This window comes from Sturnira hondurensis, unplaced genomic scaffold, assembly GCF_014824575.4.
Source record: "Sturnira hondurensis isolate 20B ecotype Veracruz unplaced genomic scaffold, ASM1482457v3 Scaffold0024990, whole genome shotgun sequence".
Classification (NCBI taxonomy): Eukaryota; Metazoa; Chordata; class Mammalia; order Chiroptera; family Phyllostomidae; genus Sturnira; species Sturnira hondurensis.
This window is the reverse complement of record NW_028097621.1, coordinates 581,653-606,107: the sequence shown is the minus strand read 5'-3', so window position 1 is coordinate 606,107 and position 24,455 is coordinate 581,653. Positions and strand designations below refer to the sequence as shown.

Sequence of the window (24,455 nt, the reverse complement as noted above, 5' to 3'; positions counted from 1 at the left end):
CCAGGCAGAATCACTTAGATTACTTTAAGTTGCCAAATTTTTTAAAGCATTTTTTAATGATTGTGCTGTTATAGTTTTCCTAATTTCCCCCCTTTATTCCCTCTATTCCCTCTCCACCCTGTCCCCCCAACCCTTTAGCATTCTGCCCCCCTTAATTCATGTCCATGGGTTATACATATAAGTTCTTTGAGTCCTGTGTTTCCTATACCATTTTTATCTTTCCCCATTTATTTTATGCCTACTAATTATGCTTCTTCTTTTCTGTACCTTTTCCCCCATCCCTCTCTTCCCCCTCCCCACTGACCTCCCTCTGTGTGATGTCTATTTCTCTGACTCTGTTCCTGTTCTTGTTTGATTAGTTTTTGTTTTCACTGTTTTTCTTTTCTTTTAGGTTTATTTGTTTTTTAAAAAAATATATTTTATTGATTATGCCATTACAGTTGTCCCATTCCCCCCCTTCATTCCCCTCCACCCTGCACACCCCTCCCCCAGGTTTATTTGTTAATGGTTGTGAGTTTGTTGTCATTTTATCGTTTATGTTTTTAATCTTTTTCTTAGATAAATCCCTTTAACATTTCACATAATAATGGCTCGGTGATGATGAATTCCTGACCTTATCTGGAAATCACTTTCTCTACTCTTCCATTCTAAATGAAAGCATTGTTGGATAGAGTAATCTGGGATGTAGGTCCTTGCCTTTCATGACTTCAAATACTTTTTTCCAGCCCCTTCTTGCCTGTAAGGTCTCTTTTGAGAAATCAGCTGAGAGTCTTATGGGAACTCCTTTGTAGGTAACTGTCTCCTTTTCTCTTGCTGCTTTTAGGATTTTCTCTTTGTCTTTAATCTTGGGTAACTTAATGATGATGTGCCTTGGTGTGTTCCTCTTTGGGTCCAACTTCTTTGGGACTCTCTGAGCTTCCTGGACTTCCTATAAGTCTATTTCCTTTGCTAGATTGGGAAAGTTTTCCTTCATTTGTTCAAATAAGTTTGCAATTTCTTGCTGTTATTCTTCTTCTTCTGGCACCACTGTAATTCAGATATTGGAGTGTTTCATGTTGTCCTAGAGAATCCTCAGCCTCTCTTCATTTTTTTGAATTCTTTTTTTTGTTCTGATCCAGTTGGATGTTTATTTCTTCCTTTTGTTCCAAATTGTTGCTTTGAATCCTGGTTTCCTTCTTGTCACTGTTGGTTTCCTGAATATTTTGCTTTCTTTCATTTTGGGTATCTTTCATTTTTTGACCAAGCTCAATCAGTTCTGTGAGCATTTTGATCACCAGGGCTTTAAATTCTCCATCAGATAGGTTGGCCATGTCCTCATCCTTTAGTTATCTTTCTGAGGTTTTGCTGTGTTGTTTCATTTCAGCCATATTTCTTTGTCTTGGTGCAGCTGATAGGTTGTGAGGGGGGTGAGGCCTTAGGTATTCACCCAGGCAGGGCAACCCTCTTTTCTGCACTGCTTGCATGGGAGGGGCCAGAGAGGGAACAATGCATCCTGCCTGCTCCTCTCTAGCACACTTTCCAACAGACTCTCTATTGGACTGGAAGTATCTCTCATCTGGGCAGCCCCAGCCACAGTCAGCTCTGAATCTCAGTTTTCCCCTTAAGTCAGTTTCTCTAGCACAGCTCTGCTGAGCTCAGCAGTCAGCCCTGCACCTTGTGCGGTTTTTCTGAGTTGGCCCGTGCATGGTCTGCCTTACTGGTCTGGTTTTCTGGTTGATTTTTTTCTTAATTCCTTGATTTGCCAGAGCTCCATGCAGTTTGATTTCCTGGCATATTTGGTTGTTTATTAATTTTAGATTGGTTGTTATCCTTTTTTTGGTTGTGTGAGGAGGTAAAGGGTTTCTACCTACGCCTCCATCTTGGCCAGAACTTTCTGATTTATTTTTATCTGCAATGAGTAACTTTAACTGTTTCTACAGTTCTCATTCACATGGAAGAGAGTAAATTCTATTCTTTTTCTCTTCCCATAAGGCCAAATAAGCATATGTGCCTTTTGATTTTTCCTGAAGTTTGTGTGATAAAGAGAAGGATCAAATCTCAAATGACAAGGAGAGTTCATGTTCATTCTGAATCACATACTCCTCTGTTCCACCCAGTTGTGTGCTGGAGTTGATTTGTACTGACTTGTAAATGTCATTTGCTAAATTTTCTGAAATTTTGTGAGCTAGTAGTTAAATACAGTCATTATTAACAATTAAATCATATAAACTATTAAAAATGAAATACATAGGTAATAAATACTGAAAGCCCTTTAACTCTTTATTTTACTACTGTCACACAGGAGCTCCAAACCAGGGAGCTGCTTAAGTGTGCATGATATTCTGAAAAAACTATCCGGAGGACTAGCAGTTGTGGACATGCTGTTTATTACTCACATTACAATGGCAGCGGGTTGGTGTGAGAGAGACCATGCCTCCTGAGTCTCAGGCTCAGGATTACTGAGTCATTATAAGAGTCTCAGACAAAGGCAGTAATGGGTCCATATTGCACAAACCTGTTGAGAATCACCCTGCCTGGTTTCAGAATCGTAACCCCCCATGGCTAAGGCTGAGTGAGCGACCTTCAGAACATAAGCCACTAAGGAGACAAAGCTTATCTCCCTGGCAGGGGCACCGCTTTTGCTCCTTTTTCTTCACCCTGCCTGTCGCCCAGTGCTTGATCGGTTAGCCAATGACGGGTAAGATTTCTTAAGGGATGAATGACCTAAGACAGGAATGATCATGGGGAGCCTCCAGGGAAGGACTTGGAGGTCTATAGCAAAAGGGGGTGATGGACCCTTGTCCCTCAGCTTTGATATAGCCTGAGTCCTCATTCTGTCTGTGAGAAGTCTCCTAATCTCTTGGCTGCCTTACTTCCCCTGCCTGACTTAAGCCTAAAACAATGACAGAGGGCAGTGCAGCCCTGTGCTGGAAAGGGCCAGTTCCCTGGGTGATCAAGCCCAAGAAAGAATATATAAATCCTGTGAAACCTGCTTTGTTTAGAATGATCTCAATTAAATGATAAGGGTCTGAGCAGGAAATGAGTTTGTCTCCCAAAGTTTTGTAGCCCTCTAGCTAACAGACCCTTCCCTTTTCCCTTCCAGGCCTTGGAATGGATATACAGTCTTAAGGTTTTCCTTTTTCCAGTTAATGGAGATGAAACACAGACTTTCAAAGGCTTTCCCTGCCCCTCCTGCACTATCATAATTTGCTTGTTCCAGACACCTGACAACCTTATCAGACCAGGGTCAGGATTATTGGGTCAGTGTGTGAGCTTTTACTTTTAGCCTCCTATATTAAGTTCTTTGTTAGATTGTAATGGTGAGGGCCCTGCCTTTATTTCCCCTCTGGCTGCTCATTCCACTGTAACATTATCTAACTGCTGAACCTAGAATTTTCTCTTTTCCCCTTCCTTCCCAATTAAATATTAAATTGAAATATAATTATTACAAGAAGAGAAAGTTTCTCCAATTATTTCACTATCACTTCTGGGTACCTACTTACTTCATCTTAAATATTGTATTTATGCTCACAGGAATTTCTATCCAACCAAGAAAACCCTTTTTATCTAAATATTGCCAACTTTGGTTGTGTGATCATTTGCATGCAACCTACATAGAGGGATAATTCAGAGTCAGGGGAAGGAGAGAGAAGGAGGTAGAGGGAGTGGGGTGATAGATGCTGTGTGGGTGGTATGCTCATTCTTACCCCAAGCATACCTTAATGACCCTCTTCAGGAAATCATGAAGAAAAGTGTCTTTAGTAGCCTTGTCCCAGGGCTTTCACATGATTTGGACTGAAGAGTTCTGCATGTAGCTCTTTCAGGATCCATGGAATGACTCCATTCTGCCAGGAGTCAGAGACTCTCTCAGGGGCTGGTGCCTCTACCTCAGTGCACTGAGTATGTGCTGCACCACCTTCAGCAATGAATTTTTGCATGGTTAAAGACTTTTTTTTGTAGTATAACTCTTATGAACTCAGGACTACAGAAATATTCACGTTCACCCCACTCCCATTTACTTCTTTTATTTTTCTTATTGGCTCACTTTTTATCAGTATCTCAGTCAACAATGTATTTGAAAGTGGTGACTGTCATTGTTTCAGTACATGTTATATAAAAAGGACTTCTGACCAATCCAGATAGGCCTTCCTCCCTTTTCTTTTATTTCCAAATTAGTGAGTTAAAGAAAACTCACTAATTTCTTATAGTATGCTCATAGTGTTTCCTGGGTATTAATTCACTTGATAATACATCTTGTGAAGGAGGGACAAAACATGTTACCCTTAATTGAGAAGAAAATTGTCCTATGGAACAGGTATGTGACATCTCTGTGTTGCCAGAGTCAACAAGGAACAGCTAACACTTTTGACTTGAGCTTTATTGCTCTTTATGGGAAAAGCTGATCCGTAGGTCTCATTGACCTTTCAGTAATATTTGTTTAATTCTGTATTGGGTGCTTCACCTGTGTGGTAAGTGACAAAGTTTTGGTGAAAAACAGATAGGCCTGTTTCTAATGACCCAAATGCTAGGCATGGGGATAGCAGAGTTAGGTTTGAAACTTTCGAACTGAACTTTAAGTAACTCTATCCCTCCTGGTCACAGACTATCCCTGATGAATGTGTTATAACTGCTATTAATCAATCAATCCTTTTCCTCTGAAGGGAATGACACTTTTTATGTCTTCCTGTCCAATACTTTTTATTGATAGGTGCATGTGCCCTAAAGAGAAGGACAAGGAGTAAGATTTAGAACTGGAGCTAATGAAGCCCAGGGGATTATAATCCTGAGTCAGTCATAATTATTTGCCTCAAAATGTATATGGAGAGATCTAGCTGTATAGTGAGAATAAGAGCCTCCACAGACCCAGAGATGCCTATGAATGGAAGGTGACAGTAATTAAGGTGGGGCATGAAGGGACATTTTTTAGAGGATAAAAGTAATTGCAAACTCATCCACAGACATTTTTCAAGGTCAGAGAGTCTCAGGTTCCTACTTAACATATGGTGTCCAGGAGTCTGTGTTGTGTCTTCTCTGAGAAACTGATCTCTGGAGTGTCTATTCCACACTGAAAAACTCTCACCAGGTCATGGCTAGGCAGATGGGGAACGACAGATAGAAAGCACCAACTTGCCCTTCTTCCCAGTCTCCCTGTTGTTGGAGTAACCTCTCAGGAAGTGGCACCACTCAGCAGGCTCCAGGTTTGGGAGTCAATTCATTAATCCTTATGATCACCCTGGAGGTAGGTAGGTGGCAAATGCTATCTTTAGTTCGTAGACAGAAAACTGAGGTACAGAGAGGTTAAAAGGTGATAATAACACAGCTCCTACATGGCAAAATAGAAAATAAAATTCCTGGTCCCTTTGTGCTTTTGTTTTTTCCAAAATAGTTTCATCTTTTGGGGGGAAGACTAAGGGAAAATGTCAACTTCCATGGTGGTGGGATAGGCAGAGAGAGTGAAACAAGATGCTGTTTCATGCAAGAAAATGTACTCACTTACAAACAAACTGTGGCCCAGCAGAGAGGAGACCAGATTCCACAACTGTTTCTAAATAGCACCACTTGTTTCCACATAGGACAGTTTTTCTTTCTTTCTTTTTTTTTGACCAGGTCCTGGTCGAGACAGATACTTTATCTTTTATCCTGATAAAGATCAGGCTGTTTTCAGGCTCTGAGTTTATGTTTTCTTAAAATTGGTCTATGAGAGCAAAATTGTAGGAACAATAGTGTAGCCATTGAGGGGTCAATACACATTGTCTGGTCCTCAAGCGATTTTGTTACTTCTCTTACCTTATAGAAGGAGGTATGGATAGTGTTGACTGCAAAGGGAAGATTCAAGCAGTAGCCAGAAAGTCTCATGTTTATAAGATAAATATCTCTTCTATTGGTCAGTCAATACAGTCCTTCACTGAAGGTTGACCACTTTGGAGGAACCCAGGTAAAATATATTTTAGGCTTTCTCTTTTAAAATGTAAATTTTCCCTGGACTAATTATCAATCAGACCTTAGAATGAACTTCATTTTTTAGACCCTTCAGCTTTATAATGAGCCACCAAGAAATGGCAATATTGTCACAGGGAATAGTTTCAGAGAAGTCTCTACTCTGGACTAAATATCTAAAAAAGTTGGTAACCAGAGGGCAGTACCAGGGATTTGCATATTTTAGGATGATGCTGGTTGTGGGGGAGACAGAATCAGGGTAGTTTTTCTAGGAACCTTTTTGAGTCCCTTGCTGGTCTTCTGTCCAGATCCCTCCCATGTCAACTTGGTTTCTATACCTCCTACCTTAGCCTTGGCACCGCAGTCCATGAAGCATAACTTTGGTTTAGAGGAACCATCTTGATGACCACTGACTTTCTCCCTCTGCTCTGAGCATTGGTTGGCTCTAGGTAAAATTGGTACGTGTGTAAAATATTTACTTTACCTGAGGATTTCCCCTGACTTGGTCTCTATATTCGAAGATTATTGGTTGTGGGGATGAAGCATTGGAGACCTTCAATAAGAGCCCTCTTGTTTCCTTTAGTCTCTATATCCCTTTTAGGGTTGAAGCCTGGCCTGGAACTGAACTTTGGGGCCCTGGCTGTTAGGACTTACAACTTGTAGGAGACTGTTCCTAGTGCCACTTCAATGGGCCTTTTCTTACACAGTTGGTGCCTGAGAGCTTGAAAAGAGGTATATATTTAGAGGAGAGGAAAGAAAAGGGTCTTCTTTGGATCAAGGAAGAACATTACTACCAGGCCTCAAAGGCTTTTTAGTCTACAAGGCAGGGGTTTGGGATCTTGCTTTCTTTCTCTGATGGTTCCCAGGGCAGACTTCCAGCAATACAAGGGATGTAACTGTGTCTGAACCCAGGGCCTACAGTGATTCAAAAGAAAGGACAGTGAGAACTCTAGGTATCTCTTGGACTCATGATTTCAAATGAACACTCCAAAATGGTGCAAAGAGGTTCAGAAGCTACAGAAAGAAGACAAAACTATAAATGATATGACCAATACATAGGAAAGCTGGGCTCACTAGTATAAGCTGACCTTGCAAGTTGGTACCACACAGGTTCAGTTTGGCTTACACATTTTTATTTGGCCCACATGGCATATTTAAAATTTAGTTGACATTTATTTTTAGTTAAAAATATTGGAAATTTCATTTAAATGTTTGCATTTCTGGCTTCTCTTGAAAAAATCAGATGGCCCCATACTACTGTTTGTAATGTAGCAGCAGCTGCCCACTGCTCTCCAATTTTCACAGCCCTAGCTCTCCCATGGCATTAGAACAGGGTCACCTCACCAGTCAAAAATCACATGCCTGTATTCTGTAGGCATTTGCATTTGGGACTCCTGATATAGGGTCACATGGTGTCTGCTAGGAAAAGACTGGGGTGACAAAGTCTGACTGGGTTAGTAAGTCTGAGACAACACTAGTAAAAGGTTATGAGGCTCTCACAACTCTGATCAGAAGGATTTCTATGGAGAAATGGGGTCCAAAGCAGAGTCCCAGAGCTGCTGGGGTAGAGGAGTGAGACAGTCATATGAGACTGAAAACTTTGACAGGACAATATATCTATATTGGTAGCTCTTATAAATAGGAAAGAATGTCCTAGTTGTACAGCACTCAATGTTCCACTGCATGCCTGTGTGTGAGGGGATGGACAGCAAACTCAAATCGTATTGTCATCTTTTCCTTTTATCTGGCCCTATGGGGTTAGCTCAGGTGTTTTCTTTTTTCTTTTTTCTTTTCTTTTCCTTTCCTTTCTTTTCTTTTCTCTTCTTTTCTTTTCTTTTCTTTTTTCCTTTCCTCTCTTTACTTCTCTTCTTTTCTTTCTGGCACCACTTCATACTGTTAGATCATCTGATCTGGCCCGGCTGCTGTTTTTGCTCAGCCTGCTTAGGGATCTGGTATCATCCCCAGTCACCTCTGGGAACAGGAAAGGTGCCTTCTCAGTGGGCAGGCTTTGCTTTGACACCTTCTCAGTCAACAGCTCTTGCTCCTCACCCTCCTTCCCTACTCTGGGGGTCTCTTCTCCCCTGCCCTCCAACACTGCTGCAGTCCCCTGCCCTCCTGTGCTCACTCTCTCTGATTTCTGCCTCTTCTCAGCCACCTTGGGTTCTGCTCTTTCCTCTACTGGTTGCTCGATCCCCTCAACTCCCTGTCTTCCCACCTGAGTATAGGAAGGCAGTGTCTCTTGGTAAGCCACAGACAGGTCCCCTAGAGGCCCTGTGCCCATCTGCTCCTCAAACTGATTGAAAGGCTTGGCAGAAAGTGGGCTGGTCTCCACCCTGCCGACCTCAGTCAAAGGAAAATAGTGGGACACTATTTTCTCTTCTTCGAGGAGCTGGTAGCCCTTGGCTTTCTGGATGGAGGAGACCGTGATGGAGTGGAGGGACTTCTCCGGAATCTCCCCCAGTGGCTGCTCAATGGACCTCTTAAAGGCAGACTGGATCCTCTTCAGGCCAAGGTGGCTCATCTCTAGAACATTGAGGAAGAGGGACACAGAGGCCACAGACAACATGAACAGGATGAAGATGGTTTTCTCCGTGGGCCGTGACACAAAGCAGTCCACCACGTTGGGGCAGGGCCACCGGCTACAGCGATAAAGGGGCAGGATTTGGAACCCGTACAGGAAGTAGTGGCCCACTATGAAACCCACCTCAAAGAGGGTCTTGAAGATGATGTGACAGATGTAGGTCCTCAGCAAGGTCCCCTCCAGCCTGAACTTGGTGCCTTTGCTGCTGCTGCTGCTTTTTCTGATGCTGCTCTGGTCAGGGGGGAGTGGCCCCCTCTCCCCACAGTTGCCTGTTGCCTGCTGACACAGCTCCTCTGCCTCACGCTCCTTGCTCTTCTCTTCCCTGCGCACATGGTGCATGGCGTGACCCACATACACCAACGATGGTGTGGAGACAAAGATGATCTGTAGCACCCAGAGGCGGATATGGGAGATGGGGAAGGCCTCATCATAGCAGACATTCTCACAGCCTGGCTGCTGGGTGTTACAAACAAAGTCGGACTGCTCATCTCCCCACACAAACTCAGCGGCTGTGCCAAGGATAAGGATCCGGAAGATAAAAAGCACAGTGAGCCAGACTCGGCCAATGATTGTGGAGTGCTCATTCACCTCTTCCAAGATGTTTCCCAGGAAACTCCAGTCGCCCATTTCTCACCTACCAGGAGGAGGGAAAGACAAAAGCTGAGGGGCTGCAGTGCAACCCAGAGTCAGTCTCTACTAACCCTTAGACTCCCTCTCCTTTTTGAGTTGTTGGAACAATCCACATGTAAATAGCATCTATTGAGTGCTTTCTCTGTACAGACTAGGACTAGGGGACAAAAGGAGCATTAAAAACCCACTTCCATTAACTCCCTTATCTGTAAATTGGGTTTAATGGTAATACTGGTTCTCATTCACTTCACAAGCCATCTAAAAGGGTAAATATGTATATAATTACTTGAACTCCACACAAAATATGGATGCATTGTGGACCATAAATAGAAATCCATGGTTACATGGAATTAGATTAAATCATAGGCAGAACTAAGGTTCATGAGGCATAATACTAAGCTTCATATTCCATGAGTATCTGGGTGCCCTATAAAATTGTAGCTATGAAATTGAATTGTCAGTAGCTATCTTACTTTTGACTATATTGAGCTATATAATGATCATATGTTTGAAGGGAAGTGGAAGGAAACTGATATTTATTGAATATGTACTTTGTGATAGACCTTTGACATTGTATTATTTTATTTAACTTGATCCTGATAGACTGTACTCTTCATGAGGATATGGCCCACACCTGCTTTATTTATAGCTGTATACTCAATGTTTGTCACAGAGCTCAGCAAATAATGAGAGCTTGGTAAGTGTTTGTTAATAAACTTGATTCCAACAAAGGAGAAAACCGAGGCTTACAGAGGTTAAATAAATAGTCTGTGATGAACTAATGAGCGGCAGATCTGTCTGATTCCAAAGGTTGGATCCTTTCCATTACACCAGTGAGATATACTGTCTGAGATCAGAGCTACACAGTTCTGACTCCCATAGTCTTGATTTATGTTTTCTTTTCTCCAAGTTGAAATCTGTACACCCTTCTTAATAGCTTTACAAATTGAGAGCATGTTTTTAAAATCATTTTTATTACTCTTTTAAACCTAGTGAATGGAGAGAGTGCTTTGGGAAGGAACTATATTTTTGAGTGAAGAAGGTCCACTAGGACATTTTTAGTGTCTTACAGAATGAAAGTTGTTAGTGTTTGTAATATGTGGTTATTTTCTAAGAGCTAAAAATTGACCTGTAAAAACAAAAAAAACAACAACCAGTAAACATGGTAATATATAATGCCTTAGCAACAGCAATGACTAATGTAAATGGGGTTGAGTGACACGGATGATGGATACAAACCAGGTCATTCATTCAGTGCAAGCCTGTAACTTATGAAGGACTATGACCAAAACTTCCACCTCAATCTAAGACAGATGTTCCTCCAGTTTGGACATTACTAGAGTTGTGGTATTTACTCATCACTGTCCTTCTGAGAGATGCTGTTTAGGGCTTCTTCCAGCTATGTCCTACCCTATAGGATCAGAAGTTACATGAGACCAAAGTAATATGCCCACTGCTTAATGATAGTGATATTTGTTAAACCCTTGAATGAGTGTTGAAAAATGGTTTCTTAAATTAGGTATGATTTTTATCTTTAGGAGAGGATAAACAAAATGGCATCCTAAAGCCTCCTTCCAACCTGTGGTTTGGAGCTTGACTAGACAGTACTTGATTGCCAATACTGATTGCAGGCATGAGCAATGCCCAGCCTGTGCTCTCAGGGTATGCAAAACAGCTATCTGCTTCTTGTTAGAGGGCAGAGGACATTGCTCTTCTTGGAGCCCCAGAAACTCTCAATTAGGTAAGGCATTCAATTAGGAGGCTGCTCTCATCTTCCCTCCTCCTGGGAAGATGAGAGTAGCTGTGGCATTCCCAGCCATGACTGGTATTGGGAGGAGTTCTTTGTAGGAGTGGAGAATTGAGGGTAAGAGAGGATCCTCTAATCAGAACCATCAGTTCAGAATCTTAGTTGCATGTATCTAGTTATACTTCTGCTGATAACACTCTTCAAAATACAGTTAAATCAGTGTTTGCCCTGTAAAGAATGGTAGTCATTCCACATTGTTTCCCACCCCCAAAATGGGAAACATCACAATCAGATAAGCAGCCCAAGCATAAATCCAATTGATGGTAGAGAAAAAAAAAAAGAAAAATCAAAATTTCTTATTAGATAGTTAATTTTAACATTCATGTTAGAATAACAACTATGTATTTTACTCTTATCAGATCAAGTCTGGCATTAAGGTACTCTAAATCTAGTTTTGCTAATATCTTATCCCCATTGATATATCAACTTGGTTTTGAAATATTACTTATATTGTATGTATCATATTAGTCCTTTAGGATTTCTGTGTGTATTTCACTCATGTACCCACATAAATGTGTATGGCAAGCCCATGCTCTCAGGACTGTATGTTTATAGTTTTGTCTTTCCCCTTTAGGACAAAAGCTCTCAAGAACAGGTACCATTTTGCCTTTATCTTCCATGAAACACCATGACACAGAACAAAGTCATCACAGAGTGGGAGCTCCATAGACACCAGTGGATGGGACCCACAGTCATTGTCTGAAATATGAAATTCTCAATCCCTCAGTGCATATAGTACCAGTATTACTTAGAGTCTAGAAAACTTGAGTCCTTTTTGATGTAGGTAGCAGTGGGGAGATTGAAGACTCGCAAAGAAATGGCAACTACTAAACAAGGATAGTAAATTGATCTAAAACTGGTTTTGAGATACTGTTTGTATAAGACCAAATATGAGTATCATGACACATATTCATGCACATGAAGACCCTCCCGACTACCTCATTTTTAATTTCCAGGCTCAAGAAAGACAAGCAGTCTCTTCTACACCCTACCCTGCATTGTTAGCATTGTTTGGGTGTTTTTTTAAGTGTTGTTATAACATTTCTTGTAACAATGAAAGGACAGAAACTGTAACTTAGGACAAAGGTTTTTCAATTCCATGCCATTGAAACAAGCCAACTATGCTGATAAGGAGAGAAGACTTAGAGGTGCTGAGGGAAAGTGCCTCAAGTTCCTGATGTCTAACAATTAAATTTACACTTCATTCCCTGGCCAGTGTGGCTCAGTGGATTGAGTGTTGGCCTGTGAACCAAAGGGTTACCATTTCGATTCCTGGTCAGGGCACATGCCTGGGTTGTGGGCCAGGTCACTTGAGGGGCAACCACACACTGATGTTTCTCTGCCATCTTTTCTCCCTCCCTTCCTCTCTCTCTAAAAATAAATTTAAAAATCTTTTTCTTTAAAATATAAATAAAAAATAAATTAATATTTCAAGGAAGTCAGAGCAAACTGTTTCACTGAAGCAGTGAGAAATCTAAACCAAAGGAAGAATATTTCTCTCCTTTTGTTTAAAAATAAATTCTCTGTTTTCTTTTGCTTGTGAAAATTTAGTGAACAGATTACAAATGGAAGCTAAACAGTGGAGTTCAAGCTTCCACCCCCAGGGTGTCCACCAAAACATCCCACCAGCAGGTTTTGGTTTTAGGTAACAATTAAAATAACACCTTAGGTTTGGGTAGCCCTTATCTATTTATAAATTATATGCTTTCACATGTCTTATTTCAATCCTATAAACAAACATCCTATGAACTAAGTCAGTGATTCTCACACTTTGATTTCACAGGGTAGTACAATAACAACAACAACACAATAGGGTGATTAGTAAATAGGGTGACTTCTGACCATAAGTCAGAAGTCAGGGCTACTGACTTCTTATTTTTCCAAACAAGGACTTAAAAATAAGAAACGTATTAAACCACTAACTATGACTACAGTCCATTTTCACCATTATTTCATAAAAAAGGAATTTTAATACCACAAAACTAGAAAAGACAGTTTCAGAGTGAAAGATGGGCCTTTAAATCAAACACATTTAACTTGATGAAAAATTTGCTATGTTGTTCACTACATCATTCTCTCATTTTTATCATAGTCTGATGAAAAATTCATTTGGACCAGAACTGACAGTTCCACAGATGTATGTTTGAGAGCTAGTGAATTAGGCATTACCAGTCCCCATTATCAGGTGGAACACAAACTAGGAGGTAAAGTAAAATGACTCAGCTGGTGAGGTTAGAGGTGGGATGCAGGTCCTGGCTCTCCAGTAACAAACCCAGGGCAATTTCCAGTATAGCATATATTTCTTCTGGTGTTGAAGAGGCAGAACAACACACACATCTGTGTTAACAAGCTCCTCAAAGGATTAGATGGTCACTTACCATTCCAGTTGACAAAGGATAATAAATGTGACTCCTTTCATGTTTCTAGAGTAGCTACATAGCCAGCAGCTCCCACAGAGAGACAACAGAACCAACTTTCAGGAAGTTTTGCAGTTCTTAGCCAGACCCACTTCTGTGATCCATGAAACACTCTATTGAAAATTCTGAGCATTAAGCCTCCACTATACTAACAATATTCAATAGTTATTACTATTACTCCCATTGCAGAATTTGAGTGAAGAAGTACAAAACTGGACTTTCAGCCAAAATGAAGACATAGGTAGACACACTGTGCATCCTCACACAACCAAAAGAACAACAACAATTTAAAAACCAAAACCAACAAGAACTGATAGGAAATTGAACTGTATGGAATTCCAACAACTAAGGAATTAAAGAAAAAATGTCCATCCAGAGAGAGGACTCACAGCAAAGCAGCAGTGGAGGACTGGGGCGGGAAAGGTGGACCAGTGAAGCAGTGGATTGTGGAGCAAGACAGGCAAGGCAGCAGCTGGCAGACCAGGAAGGTGGCGGCTGGTCTAGTGGGCAGTCCCACACTCATGTGTGGATAAACCAGGAGGGACACTTGGGGAACGAAGACAGACCTCACAACCCTGGGTTTCAGCTTGGGGAAATAAAGCCTCAAACCACTGACTGAAAATACCAGTGGGGGTTGAGGTGGCAGCAGGAGAAACTTTCAGCCTCACAGGAGAGTTCATTGCAGAGACCCCCAGAGTTCTAGAACATACACAAGCCAACCCCCCTGGGAATTAGCACCAGAAGGGCCCACTTTGCTGTGGGTAGCAGAGGAAGTGACTGAAATTTGGTGGAGAGTGGAGCAAGTGCCATTGTTCCCTCTCAACCTCTTCCCCACAGAACAGCATCAAAAAGCAGTGGTGTAGGTTGCCCACCCTGGTGAATACCTAAGGCTCTGCCCCTCACTATGTAACAGGTGCATCAAGACACACAAAAAATAGCCCAAATGAAAGAACAGATCAAAGCTCCAGAAAAAATATAACTAAGCAACAATAAGATAGCCAACGTATCAGGTGCACAGTTCAAAACACCGGTAATCAGGATGCTTACAGGATTGGTTGAATTCAGTCACAAATTAGATGAAAAACTGAAGTCAATAGTAAGTGAAATAAAGGAAAATGTACAGGGAACCAATAATGATGGGAAGGAAACAGGGACTCAAATCAATGGAGTGGACCAGAAGGGAGAAAGAAACATCCAATCAGAAAAGAATGAAGAAACAAGAATTTTTTAAAAATAAAGAGAGGCTTAGGAACCTCCAGGACGTCTTTAAACATTCCAACATCTGCATTATAGGGGTGCCAGAAGGAGAAGAGGGACAGCAACAAATTGAAAGCTTATTTGAACAAATAATGAAGAAGAGTGTCCCCAATCTGGCAAAGGAAATAGACTTCCAGGAAGTCCAGGAAGCTGAGAGAGTCTCAAAGAAGTTGGACCCAAGGAGGAGCACACCAAAGCACATAATAATTACATTTGCCAAGATTAAAATGAAGGAGAGAATCTTAGAATCAGCAAGAGACAAGAAGACAGCTACCTACAAAGGATTGCCCATAAGACTGTCAGCTGATTTCTCAAAGAGACCTTACAGGCAAGAAGGGAAGAAATATTTCAAGTCATGAAATGCAAGGACCTACATCAAAGATTGCACTATCCAGCAAAGCTTTCATTTAGAATGGAAGGGCAGATAAACTGCTTCTCACATAAGGTCAAGTTAAAGAGCTTATCATCACCACACCCTTATTATATGAAGTGTTAAAAGAATTTATCTAAGAAAAAGAATATAAATAATATGAACAGTAAAATGACAACAAATTCACAGTTATTAACAACCACACCTAAAACAAAAGTAAACTAAGAAACAACTAGAACAGGAACAGAACCACAGAAATAGAGATCACATGGAGGGGTATCATCAGGGAGTGGGGAGAATGGTGCAAAAGGACAGGGAGTAAAAAGCATAAATGGTAGGTACAAAATAGACAGGGGGAGGTTAAGAATAGTATAGGAAATGTAGAAGCCAAACTTATATGTATGACCCATGGACATAAACTAAGAGGGGGAATGTGGGTGGGATGGGGTATGCAGAGTGGAGGGGAATAAGGGTGGGGGAATGGGACAACTGTAATAGCATAATCAATATTTTAAAAGGTACAAAACTATTTCATAAATATTAAATACTTTGTTTAGGTCCCTTTGGATTTCTGGTGGCATGTTAATTCATTCTGAAAAATGAAAAGACCTCAGAAAGTCAAGTTGTAGTTAAAATATGGACATTTCCTACCCCTCCCCCATTCCTACCTTCCTTTACCTTCCACTCCTCTGCCAGCTCTTCTACTAGTTCTGAGAGGGTTTTCAGAATTGAAGTCCAGTCATCCCACCTCAAGACTGAACTTTAGTGGCAACCTTTTTCCTTTTGGAGAAGCCCAGAAATGGCCCTTCAATTAGGTTGAGAAAGAAGTGGGGTTGGGGATAGGGGGTATAGGGAGGCTACAAACTATATCACCCAAAGAAAACTTGCCAATAGTAGAGTCCCCCGAAGAAATATGTGCTCTCTTTCTTCTTTGGTGCTCAGTAGCAAAACGGCAACTTTGGCCTCTTTCCTTTGTTGCCTAAAAGCCCACCTCCCACTTCTCCACCCCACCCCTACTGTGCTACATGACTGAGCAGATATGACTGCATTGGCCCTGATGGGTAGGTTTTACTGTCCAGCAATATTTTAAGCTCCCAGCCAGACAGCTTTTATGAAGGGAGGGATGTTTGGAAAACAATAGGAGAGAGAGAATGGGAGAGCTATGTTGGGCACTGAGAGGAGGAGGGCAGGGTAAGCTAATGTGGAAAAGCTTAGATGGGGCTTTTGCAGCCTCCAAAAGTTTCTTTTAGCAGAAGACAGCCCCTTTTATAACAGGAAGGCTTCTCTCTAGGGGCTTGAGTCCAGGGGTATTTTCTCAATGTCTCACTATCAGCTTGGGGAATATTAGGGATTTAGGGATAGTAAGAGGTCACCTGTGTGCATTTTTTTGCTCTGAATCAGACTGTGCCAAAAACAACCCAGAGAGAGGCCAGCTTTTGTCAAAAGATGATATTTCATCCTCCATTAGTGGTTTGTTCTTATGTCTCCTAAATTTTGGCAGGGCATTCTCCCTCTTTGAAAAGGGGCCTTGGTATTCCAAAGAATTATGGCACTGTTTGTCAAGGTAATAACATTTCCCACCTTGTTTCATTCATAGTTACAAATACTTTTGATGGGATTCTGCACCACCAGCTATTAGTTTTAGACTTTAGTTACTCCATCTGTGAAATGAGGGTATGATGCTCACCAAGAGGCTCTCGAATGACATAATGGTGTGGCTTACTGAGGAATGATACTGTCTGCCTCTGAGGTCTACTTCCTTCTGTGTTGTGACTATTGCAGTGGTACCAAAAGTGGTTGTTTTGACCAAATTTTAAGAACCAAAAATTAGAACATTTTATTTTACAAGATTATTTTTGTAGAACCAATGGAGCAAGAAATAGTTGAAATTTCGATTGTTTAAGGAAATCTGCAATATATGACTACAAAATTGAAGGCAACTTTATGGGTTAGCACCCCCCCCCCCCAAAATCTGTGTCCACTCTCCCTCCCCCAATTTATTATTCTTTCTGGTGTCATGGGCATATTGTATTTTGATGGTGGATATTTGAAGGAGGATGGTACCAATATAGAGCTGGTCTCAAATTTCATATTTATTAAAATGTTCAGTACCCCACAGTTTTATTTACTTTAGAATTTGAATTTCTTTTGAACTTCCAAGTTTCAGGATCCTCATTGCCTGGGACAATGCCTTCTAGGGAATCCCTCAGTTAAAAAACTAATGGTAAGGCTGTTTCTCACTATCAGTGAGATAATAAGTCAGAGAGGAGAAGAAAGAAATTCGATAATTCTTTTGAGAATGTTCAGTACTGTAAATGTTAATTCCTAAAGCTTGTGTTTTTCCCTGAGACATTTCAGGACCTATAACGTTTCTCTTCAAAGTGGACTACTCCCATCCAAGGATTTCTAGTCCAACTTGGCTAGTGTGGTTGTCAGCCTCATCTCCTGACATCATTGTGTAAATGGTAGTAGAGTACAAGTTTGAGTCTGGAAAAACAGGGAATGTCAACAGAGCTCTGAACTAATGATGGTCTCTCTCTCTCTCTCAGGCTTGGTTGTATCTAGCTTTCTAATTTTAGAATTTTCTCATTTACTTCCCTGACATTGAAGGCACTCTACTAATAATGCCCAAAAAGTTGAATTATTTGTATTGTAAGATTTTGTTTGCAGCAGGAAAGTCCTTAAAAATAGGCACACTTGATTCCATACCTCTTGAGGAATGTTTTTAAAGAGATGAGGAGAGAGGCTTATCTTAGCTATTGCTGAGAAATGAGTTGCCTCTTCCTCCCAGGAATCAGTCAGTTGCTCAGATTTTTCAGAGGCTGCCTTCTCATGGTGACCCCATTATTTCATTTGATGTAAAGAAATCTCTATAGTCTAGAACATGAGAATTACCACATTTAAATGCAAATTCAATTCTGTATTCTGTAATCATATAGAACAGATTATTAAATTATTGACATTTTGCATAATGTAATGGTGGCCTTTTTCTAGGATGTGTTTTGGAAACAATGGAGTAATTATGCATACAAAGATAAGATCTGGCTCTGGGTGTGGCTCTTTTGCTTCCTATTTGTGGGCAGCTTGTTCAGCCTTTCTGAATCTCAATTTTCTCACTGGAAAAGCACAGATAATAACTGCCCTTCCTGTTTTGTGAAAAGGGCTTTTGATAATAATAATGACTATTGATCTAACCTATGCAATGCTGTGTATTCCTGTCGCTCATTGGTTTTGTTTGTTGTGATCTCTTCCCCGCTGAGTGTGGCTGTGTTCTATGCTGCAGGGTCAAAGGTTGGTTTGTTTCTGAGTGTGGCTTGACCAGGGTCATACATTTCTTCTTTCTAGAGAGAAAATGCCAGAACTGAGAAAGACCAGAAGAAATCATTGGCCCCAACCCCTCATTTTATAAATGAAGAAACTGAAGGTCAGTGAAAATGATGTCCTGAAGTAATGGCACAGCTCTGAGGCCCAGGTGTATTATATAGTAGGTTAGAAGGGGTTAAATTCTAACAAAAATGAAAAGTGTGGCAGATGTAGGAAGGTGGTGTTCATGTAGATCCCCCTGAGAAGGTAAAGTTTGGGAAGACTTTAAAGAAGGTGAGGGAGGGAGCCGTGAGGGTAAGGAGGAAGGAGCAGTCCAGGGCGAAGACTCTCAGCAGCCAGAAGGCCAGCAGGGCTGAAATGGAGTTGTAGAGGACAAAAATGATTGTGAGATGTAATTTTTGTCTCTTTAAAAAAAGATTTTATTTATTTATTTTTAGAGAGAGGGAAGAGGAGGGAGAAAGAGAGGGAGAGAAACATCAGTGTGTGGTTGCCTCTCATGAACCCCCTACTGGGGACCTGGCCTGCAACCCAGGCATGTGCCCTGACTGGGAATTGGACCAGTGATCCTTTGGTCCACAGACTGGCACTCAATCCACTGAGCTACACCAAACAGGGCATAATTTTCATCTTTTGTTTGTCCAATTATGGTTTATTCTCCTGTATCTTTTTAAAACTCCAACAATGCCAACAAATGAAATATTACCCAGTATCTGATGTGCAACTTTGCCCTTCCCATTACTATAGACTTTTGCTGAGACTGTGTGCCTGACACTGTGCTGGGAACAGACGGATAAGGCACAGGACCCATTGTGATGCCTGGCACATGTAGTGTACAGAGGCCTCATATGCTTGTGCTCAAGGAGAGGGGTGATGGTGGGGACTCTAGTCTCCCAGCCATGATCTGGGAGTCTCCCCTGTGATCTGGCCTTGGGGCTGGGCCTCCATCTTGTAGGAAACTTAACATGGAAGTGGTTAATGCCAGCTGCCTGATTTTGCCTAAGTGACTTTGCTTGACCTCATTTTTCTTTTGTAAAAAATAGGAATCAGTGGCTACTTCAAAGATTTGTAGTGATGAAATAAGACAATGTATATAAAATTAAGTTTAGTATTTGGCACACAGTAAGCACTTGATAAATACTGTGTTACCCATATTAGAAAGAAGGTTTCGATACTATTGGAGAAAGATCAAGGGTTCTTTGCTTCACCAGTGTAGGGATCAATACCTGCTTTTTCTTGTTTTGCCACCTGGAGAGGGCCAGGAGGTGAGCTGTGGCCCTCTCTGTTCCTTCTTCCTGGCTGATTTGGTTGTGAGAGAAGAGAAGAATCTCTTCTCTCACAGAGATTGTGAGATTACAGCATTTTGGCTGATGTTCAAGGGCTCCCGTGCCCTGAGGGGAAAAGGGTGGGCTGTAGTGGGGAATGAGGGACACTTTCACTAGGTGGAGGATTTCCCACAGTGAGAAGTTGTCAGGACAAAGCTGAGCTCTCTATTGAAATGAGCAGCTCATGCATGAGAACAGATTGAGCCAATTCTATAGAGCACAACCCCAGAGCCTGGGCTTCTCCTGCTAACAAAGTTATCTTTCCCAATCTGCTTAGGCAGAAGGGAGACACATTTCCTTTCTTATGCTGAGCACACAGAGCAGGCAGGATCCAGGCCTGGGCTGGGTTGACTCTTAGCTGTCCCTCAACACCTCCCCTGTTCCTGCTAAAAGTCTTGGGTTCTCCTCAGCTGTCCCATCACCTTGAAGAGAGAGAAGCACAGGATGCAGAAGCTGGCATTGATCAGGAGTGAGACTATGGTTCCTCAGGAGGCGTAGAGAGAACATTCCAGAAGGGCAGGAAAAGAGGCTGCTGCAGCATAAAATCCACTGGGGTGGGAGCAGTTATCGAGGCTTTAGTGGGTTTCACATTGTGGTTCCCCAGACCAGTAGCATCAACATTACTTAGTAACTTGTTAAGAAATGCTAACTCTCTAGTTCAGGGGCATCCAACCTTCTGGCATTTCTGGCCACACTGGAAGAAAAGTTGCCTTGGGCCACACATTAAATACATAAACACTAATGAAAACTGATGAGCAAAAATAAGGTTTTAAGTATATTTAGGGTTTTGTTTTGGGCCACATTCATAGCCATTCTGGGCCGCGTGCAGCCTGTGGGCCGAGGGCTGGACAAGCCTGTTAGTCCTACCCCAGATCTCCTGAATCAGAAGCTCTGGGGATGGATTCCAGCAAACTGTGTTAACATCCCTCCAGGTGATTCTGGTACTTGATAAAATTTTAGAAACCCTGCTAGAGGTAGCCCCAGCTACTGAAATTGTTCTTCCTGGTTCCAGTGCCCAGAACTTTTGTAGTACAGCTCTCCGCTACACCCTACTGCACTTCCTGACACTCTGCCACCACAACAGGGCCATTTACACATTTCTTTGAGTCCATCAGAAAAAAAAAAACACAACAAAAAAACAAACAAAAACCCTTGTGGACTTCCCTTTAGTCTTTCAGCTGCCATAGTAACCCATCCTACACATGCAATATAAATCAGAGGAGAGAAAAAAAATGTACATATACAATTTGCGCAACAAGATTGAGGGGTAGGTACTTTTATTTCCATTTTATTGAGACTCAGTGAGATTTGCTGAGTCTCAATAAAAATAATTTGCTCCCAGTCAGAAAAAAAAAGTAAAAAGTAAAAAAGTCAGAAAATAAAAGTCATTTACTCCTAGTCAGAAAAAAAAAAAAAAAGACAGGGATGGGGCACAGGGCCAAATTGGAACCAGCTTTGCTTGGCTCCAAAGCCCATGTTTGCTTTGGCAGCCCACATTGTCTCCTTTCAGTTCTACAGTGCTGACCTTTCAGAGCCTTAGGGTCTCTGGTCTTTGTGCAAATCAGTTAACATTTGGGGGTGTTAAAATTATTTTCGTTCTGAAAAACCAACACAGCTGCAAATATTTGTATGGCACAAATACTTGCACATCAATCTCTCCTTACCCCCCTTTTCCTATTTAATCATTGCTGTAACTATGCTTAACAGTTTGGTGGGTGTCCTCCTAGACCCCTTTTCTATGCCTACATGTACATGAGATTAATGCATTCTGTATTATTGGGTGACTTGCTTTTTTTCACTTAATATATCTTGGTGATTTTTGCAGTACATGTAGATCAACCTCATCCTTTTAATGCAGTACATATAGATCAACTTTTAATGTCTGCAATAGGATTCCATAATAAGGGCATATTATAAATTGTTTAGTCTGTTTTCTATTGAAGGACATTTAGGTTGCTTCCTTTATTTTTTATTTGCTATTATAGACTTAAAAATATTAAACATCAATCTGTATATATTTTTAGTACTTGTAGGAATATTTTTGGAGGATGTATTCCTAGAAGTAGAATTAATTGTTCAAAAGATAAAATAAAATTTAAAAGTTGGTAGGTATTACCAGTTGCTCTCAAAACAGATTGTGCCAGACTATACTCTTAGTAAAGCTTGTGAGAGAGTATTTCATGATATATTCTTACCGTCACAGCTATTGTCCATCCTTACATTTTTTTGACAATGGGACAGACAGAAAGTACCATGTTTTTTCCCTTTTAAATAGAATTTATTGGGGTGACATTGGTTAATAAAATTATATAGCTCTTAGGTGTATAATTCTATAATACATTATCTGTATATGTTATTGTGTGTTCACCACACCAAGTCAAGTTCCTTTCATCACCATATATCCTCTCCTTTACCTCCCTCATCCCCTTTTAACTCTGGTAATCACCATACCATTGTCTGCATCTATGAGTTGTTTTTTAATTTTCTTAATCATATTATTTTAATTTGCATTTTCCTCCAGTTGCTAGAGAGATGGAACGACTCTCGTATGTTTACTAGACATTTGCATTTTTTTTCTCTGAATTGCCTAATCATATCCTTTGCTCATTTCTGGTGGGTTATTTGTCTTTTTTCTTGTTGATTTAGAAGCTTGCTTTATATAGACTACAGCTATTATTCCTTTGTCACATGTTATAAAAAATTTTAAACTATCACTTGTAACGTTTTTTAGTGTGCTTTGCTGTATGGAAGACTTTTATTTTTTATTTTATTTTTAATTTTTTAATTTTTATTTATTTATCTTTCGAGGGGAAGGGAAGGAGAGAGGGAGAGAAATATCACTGTATGGTTGCCTCTTGTGTGTCCCCTGCTGGGAACTGGCCTTCAACCCAGGCATGTGCCCTGGCTTGGAATTGAACCGCTATCCTTTGGTTCACAGGTCCATGCTCAATTCACTGAGCTACGCCAGCCAGGGCAAGATTTTTATTTTTATCTAATCAAATCTATCATTAAAAAATATATGGTCTCTTGCCCTCACCAGTGTAGGTTAGTGGGTTGGGCATAGTCCCACGAACTGAAAGGTCGCTGGTTCAATTTCCTGTCAGAAAACTTGCCTAGGTTACAGTTTGGTCCCAGTAGTGGGTATGCGGGAGGCAACCAATTGATATTTCCCTCCCTTTCCCTCTCTATAAAAATATTCAATAAATAAATTTAAAAATTTATGGGTTTTTCTTTTGTGTGGCTTTTAAGAACAGAAATTTATTCTTTCACAGTTCTGGAGACCAAAAATCTGAATCTGTATCACTCATCTGAAATTAAGGTGTCAGCAGTTCTTCACTGCCTATGGAGGCTCTATGGAGATGAATTGCTTTCTTGCTTCTTCCAGGTTCTGGTGACTGTTGTCATTTCTTGTCATGCTTGCTTTGTGGCTACATCACTCCAGTCCCCACCTCCATGGTTACATCACCTTCTTTTCTGTGTGTGTCAAATCTCCCACTGCCTTGCTCACCTGGTATCAGATTTAGGTTCATCTAATAATCAAAGATAATCTTTCTATGTCAACATCCTTAATTTATCTCTGTAGAGACCTTTTTTCCTTATAAGGCAGCATTTACCCATTCCAGGGATTGAGACCTTATATTTTTGCGTGTCTATTATTCGGCCTACTATACACAGTCTTAGAATTTGTGGCATTTGTAGAATTCAGTAGAGAAATGAAGAAAATCAGCTTTAGAATACTGTTTCTTACAGTTTTGGAATCTGTGATAAGCTTTCAAACTTTAAAGGCAATGAATATAAAATGACAATGAATATAAACTAACAATAAAAGATAAATTATTGACATGAAATGGTAATATAAATTACTTTCAAGCACTAAAAATACAGGTTAATTCAAGGTATTTGTTAACTTTTGGAATGTTCCTACTGAAAAATTTCAAGTACTGTTAATTCTACCCTACCATGAATGTCATGAAAGGGAGAAGTTGTCATATTGTCAAACTCCTATTATTCTTTCTGGCCTCACTTAATGGTTGGCTCAATGCATTCATTTTTCTCTGAACCTTTCCATCTCAGGATGCATGACATGTAGGAATTGGATACACCATTCTCTTCATCAGCCTAAAACAAAATCAATTCTCAAAACATTGTATACTTCAGTGGGGCATAAACCTTCTTGAGGCTTATAATCCTACAAAGATTATAAACAAGGTTTTCTACTTCTAGGAGTGTCTACTTTTTATGTTTGTGTAAAGCCTTTTATTTAAGCTTATTTCAAAGGTAGAGTAATTTGAACATGGATTGAAAGTTAAAATTCTAGTAGTTCTACACATGAGAATGTTAATAGACAGACAAAAGTGTTGGCAGTGTGAGTTTTCATCGTTAGCTTCAGAACACAGCTGAAATTACCTACTGAGTTGCATGTGGTGTACTGTTATTTCTATTCATGTCATTGGACCTGTTATACATAAGTTTATGGTCAGTTGGCTTTGAAGTTAATCTTGTAAAGAATATCGTGATAGAAACAATAAGTTGTGTAGTGAAAATTGTTAAGGTTTGCTTTAATGTTTTTCTAGACTAGTGTGTTAAAGCTGTTAGTTGCAGAGTGCTGAGAAGTATAGAAATTAATGTCTCTTTTGAAAAAAGATAAGATTAACCTCAAGTCTCTTAAGTATGGTGTTGTAAACATAGCTAAACTTTTTAAAATTGTTGTTCAAGTATAGTTGTCTTCATTTTCCCCTCACCACTCCCTCCCACCTCAACCATCCCCACCTCCAACCTTCATTCCTACCACCCTTTGGCTTTGTCCATGTGTCCTTTATATATGTCCCTC

The 24,455-nt window shown here is 40.6% G+C and overlaps 1 protein-coding gene across 3 annotated transcripts; it reads right to left on the bottom strand.

Moving 5' to 3' along the window:
- Positions 1 to 7,794: 7,794 nt before the first annotated feature.
- GJA8 (gap junction protein alpha 8) lies at positions 7,795 to 16,044 on the bottom strand. 3 transcript variants are annotated; one of them, XM_037039048.1, is made up of 2 exons: positions 15,647 to 16,044; positions 7,795 to 9,135 (listed from the first exon to the last, which is right to left on the bottom strand). In XM_037039048.1, the coding sequence occupies exon 2, from the start codon at positions 9,122 to 9,124 to the stop codon at positions 7,805 to 7,807; it is 1,320 nt and encodes a 439-aa protein (XP_036894943.1). In that variant the 5' UTR covers positions 9,125 to 9,135; positions 15,647 to 16,044; the 3' UTR covers positions 7,795 to 7,804. The 3 variants fall into 3 exon arrangements, with proteins under 3 accessions (XP_036894943.1, XP_036894945.1, XP_036894946.1); XM_037039050.1 differs by having other exon boundaries at positions 7,795 to 9,131; positions 15,852 to 16,044; XM_037039051.1 differs by lacking the exon at positions 15,647 to 16,044 and adding an exon at positions 13,309 to 13,638 and having other exon boundaries at positions 7,795 to 9,131.
- Positions 16,045 to 24,455: the final 8,411 nt, after the last annotated feature.

Excerpts from the sequence above, each read along its gene's own strand:
- GJA8 (XM_037039048.1), bottom strand. The coding sequence starts at position 9,124 with ATGGGCGACTGGAGTTTCCTGGGAAACATCTTGGAAGAGGTGAATGAG.